The following is a 7,732-nucleotide window of genomic DNA, read 5'->3' as shown; positions in this document are numbered from 1 at the left end:
AGGCCTCTGGTAGAGGACCTGAGCTTGAAGGATAAACCGCCCGCAAAAATTGGTCTGTAACTGCAGTGTCTGACCTGCACATCCCATATATTGTTAACAAAAAAAAAACAATTTTGAGGTTTGTAACTTTTTAAAATTTGAATCAATAACAACAGTGTGAAATATGAGGAAGGACAGGTGGGTGTTGGCAGACAGACAGGGGAACTTACTTTGAGAGGTAGAGTTCATTGAGATTGTGCAGACCACAGACTGATTGGGGAACACATTCCAGCTGGTTGTCATTCAAGTAGAGCAATTCCAGTGAATCACGCAGAACATCAGGGAACTCTATTGCACACACTAAAAGAACAGAGCCACAGATAGCAAATTTGCTCAAACACACACAGGAAGATACAGTTTAACCACATACTATACACAAAAGCACTGGGTAACTAATGGCCCACCTACAGGAATGTCTTGGCAATGATGCTCCAGGTGTACACGTTTGCGCTGATATTAACACCAGAGGAGAATTTGAACTCTTCAGTCAATCGAGTAACTGGAGGCTATTAAGTATCATGTGCCTCAGCAATAAGCAACGCTGCTCGGCAACTATATGTCGTCTGCCACTTTATTGCTGAGTTGCTGTGGTTGCTAAATGCTTCCACTCTGCAATTATACAACTTACAGTTAATCCTGGAATATCTAAGAGGGAAGAAATTCCAGGAACTGACTTGTTGCAGTGGTGGTATGCAATGACAGCTCTTTAGAAGAACCATTTCTTTCACAAATGTTTGTAAAGGTAAAGTGCATGGCTAGGTACTTGTACTTAGAACACCTGAAAACACTTGTCAACAGACGTTTGGCCAACTTGTTGTGTGACAGAAACACCAGCAAAATACAGAGAGTGTCATCAGCGGCCAGAAGAGACAAGGATGCCACCCCGAGGATGTCGGCCTGTCTCAGCAACGAAAAGCCCTGAGCATCCAACATGAGTATGAAGGAGAGGAAGGCAGTCACATCACTTAGTAATGATAACAACATTTTCATCCTTCTGGCAGACAAAAGTTGGTGCATGGCTTTGCTAAACCAGAAGGACTATGATAAGAAAACTTCGTCACTGCTAAGTGACAAAAATACTTATGAGCCCCTAAAAAAGAGACCCAGGTAGTGGTTACAGGATGAGGGTAAGAGATTGTCTGAAGCAGTTAGAACAAGGCAATGCTGTTGACCGGACCTCATACCACAGGCTATACCCAGGGGAAGCTGCACCAAATATGTATGATTTACAGAAGATGCATAAACAGTGTGCACCTTTAAGACAGATTGTCTGTATGATCAACTCAGTCACCTATAACTTGTCAATTCAATTCAGATTTTTTCAGTTCTTTGCTACATAATTACATATACATATACAGTGGAACCCCGACTTACGAATACCCCATTTAACGAAAAATTCACGTTATGAAGGCACTTAACGGCAATATTTCTGCCCGTGTTACGGCAAAATACCTGCGTAATGAAATTCGCTGGCTCTGATTGGCTGAGCCCAGAATGCCTACAATGCCTTCCGAATCATCAATCACCCCCTTGGCTTTCATACATGCGCTTCGCTGTTCCATTTGAACGACATATTGTTGTTGCAGTTAGCAATTAGCCTATAGCCTATCGTTCACTCAAAAGGCGCAATGGGTGCTCCGACTTACGAAAATCTTCGACTGACGAAAGACCCTCGGGAACGAATTCATTTCGTAAGTCGGGGTTCCGCTGTATATTAGTGCTGTCAGCGTTAATCTCGTTAAAATGATGTCAACGTGGCAAATCTGTGCGTGGGGCTGCACGAGGTCAATGCGTTAGTGCCGTCCAGCCCCTCACTCGCTAAAGGAGATTTGCTGTGTTAATGCGGTTATGGCATCTACGTCATTTCAACGAGATTAACGCTGACAGCAGAGTAACACACACACACACACACACACACACACACACACACACACACAAACAACACACACACACACACACACACACACACACACACGACCTCTACCTGGGTCTGGGTCCCTTCTGTTCCACGTCGTCAGGAAGGCCAGTCTCCTGGATTTGGGACTATCCTCTGTTCTAATGGACACATTTTAAAATACAGTTAGCAGACCACTCGTGTGAAGAACAGTGACTTTAAAAATCAACAGCCCTGATGATTCACCAGAGTTAAAGTAGTAAACTGTATGCAGCTATTCCTTTTCTTGGCTTCTCAATCACTGAGAATGGAAGATAAATTTATATGTTCAGAAATCTCTACAGAGATTATAGACAAGACTAGACAAAATGAAACACAGATTATACACCAGTGTCAGTTTTTAGGTTTTTATAATTATGTAATTATTATTATATATATCATATCTCAGAAACATATCATTACGTACAGCTACTTTCAATAATATTGATAACTTTTTAGACTCTTTCTCTCTGGTTAATTTGTCTTGCGCTGGGACCAGTATAACACACACCATTTAGTTAAACTACAGGAATATCTTAAAAGACATAAAGACCTGCATAATGTTCAATGTGCTGCTTCTATATTCAGATAAATCTGAGATTATTTTACTTGGCCCTAGAAATCTTAGAAATATGGTATCTAACCAGATGTTTACATGGATGGCATTATCTTTAAGACCTCATAGTACCATAACAACTCAGAAGAGCAGTTTGCTCTCGGCTGCTTTACTTGTGGTTCCTAGGATATTTAAAAGTATTATGGGAGGCAGAGCCTTCAGCTTTCAGACCACGAATGGACCCTTAGTTGTGCTGCAATATCTGCTCCTTTGTGCCAGGAGGACCAGGATGAGGACTGCCTCAGCCCTACAAAATGACCTCCAGTATGCCACTGTTGTGAATGTCTCTGACCAATCAGAAATGACTGGCATTTTTCTTTGAATACCAGAATCGTTGGGTCCATCCTGTGCTTCTCCCAAATGAGACCAGGTTTATCCTGAGCATATGCAACAGAGGTGAAAGGGTCAGTAGAAGCTGTGGAGAATGTTGTGCTGCCTGTCAGCTTGATCAGTTTTGGTGGTGGGTCAGTGATGGTTTGGGGATACGTATCCATGAATGGAAGCACAGACCTCTATGGAGTAGGCAGTAGCACAATGACTGCTGTTAAGAATAAAGGTATAATCCCTCGACCCATTGTATGAGCCTAAGCTGGTGCAGTGGGTCCTGGGTTCCGGAGTTAGTGTAGGACGATGCCTGGCCCCATGCGGCAAGAGTTTGCAGGCAGTTCCTGATGGATGGCCCCCAAATCCAGTACAATAACTCTGTCTGTGTTTTGGCCCATTCAATGACACCAGGTTGTCCCCCAGACTGTCCAGGAACGTTTTTAGGTTCTGGTCTAGATCTGGGAGGAGATCCTCTCAGAACCCACGAAGCTGAAATAGTTTTAAATTCCTGTTTTGTTACGAAACAAAGTGGGCGAATGAAGTGAATAACTTTTTCAATAGCTCTGGTTTTATCTTCAGAAGCCCACAGACCTCAACAGTTGGTGATTCTGGCATCACACTTGCTGAAAACCCTGGAAAGACTGGTTCTTGCTTATCTTTGGCTCCAGGTGAGCTTGTTGCTGAGAGTTTAGCTTTATGCAGACGGCTCAGGGTTTTGGAGTGCAGAGGGAGCTCCTGAAACCCTTCTATGACTCTATGGTGGCATCAGCCTTCTTTTATGGTGTGGTCTGTTGAGCAGCAGTTTCTCCTCTGGACACAGGAAGAAACTGAACAGGCTGTATTTTGGGGTGGCCTCTAGACCGGCTGAAAGAAGAAATTCTTTAAACCAGTTTGCAACAGCGTGACACAGTTATGTGTGTGATGACTTCTTTGCGCGTGTGGTTGCTGCGTCAGATTTTGGTATTCATTGGAAAATGCCAGTCATTTCTGTCCGGTCAGAGATATTCACAATACTGGCCTGCTGGAGGTGATTTTGTAGGGCGGAGGCAGTCCTCATCTTAGTCCTTGCACAAAGGAGCAGATACCAGTAAGAGATAGTAGTCCTACTAAGGATTAAGGACTTCCTATGGCTCTGTCCAGCTTTTGTAGATTAACTACCTGTTTCTTTAAATCGGCTCCATGGTATTCACCCACAAGACCATGAAAAGTAGCTGTGTATGCAAAGCAGACCCACTTACGTGCGTGATGGCTTCTTTGTGTGCGTGGTTGCTGAGTTCTACATGCAAAGGTTGTCGAATTTCCATGTGAGGATTTCTATACCTATCATTCATCTTTTTTTTGTTAGCACATGGGCACCATACAATTTACTCTGAACCATTTTGAGGTGCTTCAGTGAAATTTCAGCAAAATCTCACTGAAGCCCCCCCTCCCCTTGCACTGCATATTATATCTACAGTTTACACCAAAAGCATGAATCTAGTTGTAAACTAGTGTAAACCTGAATCATTCTGAATTTTAATGCCAGTAATTGAGTCAATTCATTTGTAAAAACAAAGTCATGAAAGGGTGACAGATGTAATCTATATATTTTGAGCTTAAGCTCAATTAAATACATGACGAGCTTAAACTATCCATAGAAGTTAAAAGCTTGACCTAACAACATTTCATAACAGTATTCAAAATCAATAATTAATGAATAAATCAGTCGACTCTGTTCATTCACTGAAGTGTTATGAAAGCTTAGCTAGACTCAGCACGAGTCCTCTGGACCAGTTGACTATACTAGACAAAATATACATGTACATAATGATGTTGTGTTTGTGATGACAGGACGTACTTGCCCAGATGGTTTTGAGAAAGATCAAGTGTCTTGAGCTTAGAGCACTTCCACTTATTGGGGGCTGGGAGTGCTGTAATGTAATTCTCACACAATCTCAAAGAGACCACAGCCTGATAGGACAATGAATGAGAAGACAAATTAGATACTGCAAACCACACCTTCACTTTTTCAATCCAAGGAAAATACAGCTGGCTGTTTATGGCTAAGGTGGTCTCTGGTAAACGGCCTGATTCTTATACAGCACTTTTCTACTCTCAAAACACTTAATACAGCATGCCACATCCACACAAGCACTTTCTTCTATGCTTTAAGTGCTTACTAGCTAACATTCACACACATTCACACTCTGATGGATGCATCCGAGAGCAACTTGGGGTTAGTATCTTGCCCAAGGATAGGGACTCGGGGAGCCAGGGAGCAATCCACCAACCTTCTGATCAGTAGTACAGCCACCCACTGGTGATTCAAGTATACTGTATCATTAACAATGCCAATAAGGTCATAAGCAATAGGGAAAGTTTGCTAACTGCAGTGACCAAACAGTCTTCAGACGAATGTATGAAAAATACAATAATATGATTAAGCCACTACTTTGGAATGGACTTATCAGAACATCTAGGATAAAGTGTTTTAAAGACTAATATTGTATTCCCTTTTGCCTCCTTATTTGCTGGTTCTACCTCAGTTTGTCTAACCAACGGTGTCACAACTGTGAGACAAATAACTACAAATAAATAAAATGAAAATAAATCTAAAGAACCTTTAACATTTTTTATCTTACCCATCCTGTAACTCATCAGTCTACCCACAGTAGTATAATACAGTAATATAACTATGTTATAATGTTTATTAACTGAGCGTAGCAGTTTAAAGCTTGGATGTCTACTGTTATATTTAGAGCACTACAATCCATGCACCAAATATAATCTGCAGGCTGAGCCAGATATTTTTGCATCTAACAGATTTATGCTGTATTTGTTTTAGACTGCAGAACTTAAAAGATTCATGAAGCCAAACACAGAGAAGTCGTGCCATCTGAAGGTTGTTCAGATCACTGCTACTACTTTAAGTAGTCAACAGTTTGTTTGCTTGTTTTTTAATTAAGAGATTTTTCCATCTTGATGAATATTAATATATCTAATAAAAGATCTACATCAGTGCTCCTACCTCCAGTTCAAAGATATATGAAGGAAGTTCCTTCAGACTGTTGTCAGAGAAGTCTACTTCTTCCAGATGATTCCTCCAAAAGATGGAGATGGTGTTTGGAAGATTCTCAATCAAATTGGAAGAAGCTTTGCATTGCTTCTGCACAGGAAAAGACAGAAATATATATATATTAGTGTCACTATGCATAACTTCTAAAAGGCTGATCTCTGTGGGTGAATGTATAGAATCAGTATCAAAATGAAAACGAAAAAACCAAGGCTAACTGCATCTGCAGTATATTAGTGTTGAAAAAACAGAAAGGGATAATTATGGCTTTTTACCAGTGGACAGGCCCAGGGGTCAGGGAAGGTGCTCAGCTTGTTCCTGCTCACATTGAGGAGCCTCAGGGATTTCAAACAGTGCATGACAGCTGTGGACAGACTGGTCAGGCAGTTTTCAGACACATCCAGCTCCTCTAGCTTACGAAGACCGATCCAGTTAGTGGCTGTTAGAATGGAATTAAACAACACATATAAACTAGACATTAAAACTAGTGTGAATTACCACAAATAAAAGTGGGATGCTCAAAAACGTATCTGACACACTACGAGAAAAGTGATCTAAAAATCCATTTTCATTTTTTCCCCACATTCTTTTTGCCCACTTATAAAGAAAGAAATAGTCTCTAATCGTTATGGTTATTTAATTGCAATGGAAAGATGATGCATAAAAAAGACAATAAAATATATAAGTTGATTTGCATATCATTTAGAGAAATAATGACTTGTTGTTGTTTGTAAGACAAACATGACATGGCGCTCAGTCACTTGTATGTTCTCTTAGGAAGCATTTGTTTCAGAGCCAAATTCCTGTTTGTGCCTCGCCCTGAAACACAAGAGTTTTTCACCTCCCTCTCCTGCCAGTGGTGCAACTGATCTTTACTCCTGATGTCAGCCTTTTTCTCACAACATAAAACTCTTCAGTTCTTTGCTTCTGATGACTCTCCCTATTGATTCTATTGTCCTCTTAAAGGAGCTTATGCATGCTCAAAATTTCTTCAGTATCCAATAGCACAATATTTGTCAGATTTAATAAGCGTGCTTATGCAATAGCACACACTACATTTGTAGGATTTATTAGTGCGAATGAGTACCTTCTAGCCAGGGTTGCTGCATTCATTGCTGCATTTGTCTTCAGCAGACAGGTGGTTCAAATCTTTGCATTTGGTGACTGGGTGATTAAAACTGAAACCATTGACCCGTGTGTCATGGATTCTCCCATCTTTCAGCAAATCAAACCTATTTTCATCTGTTTTTAGTTTGTATAGGTTTTCTTGGCACTGAAACAGGTTTCTTAAATAAAACTCTTAAACTGGCAGTTCATTATTCATCACACACACACACACACACACACACACACACACACACACACACACACAGCAAAGTAGAATGGATGTGCAAATGCTCTGGTTTTACTTGAGATTCGTCAGTTTAAATAATTAAAATATATAATTCCACTCTTCAGGTGATTTAAAGAATATGGGATTTCAACATTCATTCATATCCATGTAGAAAACTATACAAACTGTGTTTGTAATGATCTAACCCCTGTGTACTGTTGATATGTCACTGTGACTTTCTTCAACAAAGAATGAGTGTGAAGATCTAGAAAACAACTGAGTGTAAAACGTGTTCAAGGTCATGACGCACTCTTGGTGTCTTCATTATCAGGCTGGTGCCTACATGACTGTGAGAACTGAGCTCGCTACAGCTGAATAGACAAAGATTGTACCCACACAATCGGTACAGGAGTGGTTATTATCTTGCTATCCGGT

The 7,732-nt window shown here is 40.7% G+C and overlaps 1 protein-coding gene across 1 annotated transcript in view; it reads right to left on the bottom strand.

Moving 5' to 3' along the window:
* The window catches only part of lrrk1 (leucine-rich repeat kinase 1), a gene marked incomplete at its 3' end in the record, with an annotated part of 56,793 nt that overhangs the window by 23,032 nt on the left and 26,029 nt on the right, over positions 1–7,732 (bottom strand). The window contains 5 exon segments of the mRNA XM_005945724.3: positions 210–339; positions 2,024–2,094; positions 4,750–4,862; positions 5,920–6,057; positions 6,240–6,403. Of these exon segments, the coding sequence (XP_005945786.2) occupies positions 210–339; positions 2,024–2,094; positions 4,750–4,862; positions 5,920–6,057; positions 6,240–6,403 (616 nt within the window).

This window comes from Haplochromis burtoni, unplaced genomic scaffold (genome assembly GCF_018398535.1).
Source record: "Haplochromis burtoni strain Fernald_Lab_line unplaced genomic scaffold, NCSU_Asbu1 Contig_450, whole genome shotgun sequence".
In the NCBI taxonomy this organism is placed as follows: domain Eukaryota; kingdom Metazoa; phylum Chordata; class Actinopteri; order Cichliformes; family Cichlidae; genus Haplochromis; species Haplochromis burtoni.
This window is presented reverse-complemented; position numbering and strand designations above follow the sequence as displayed.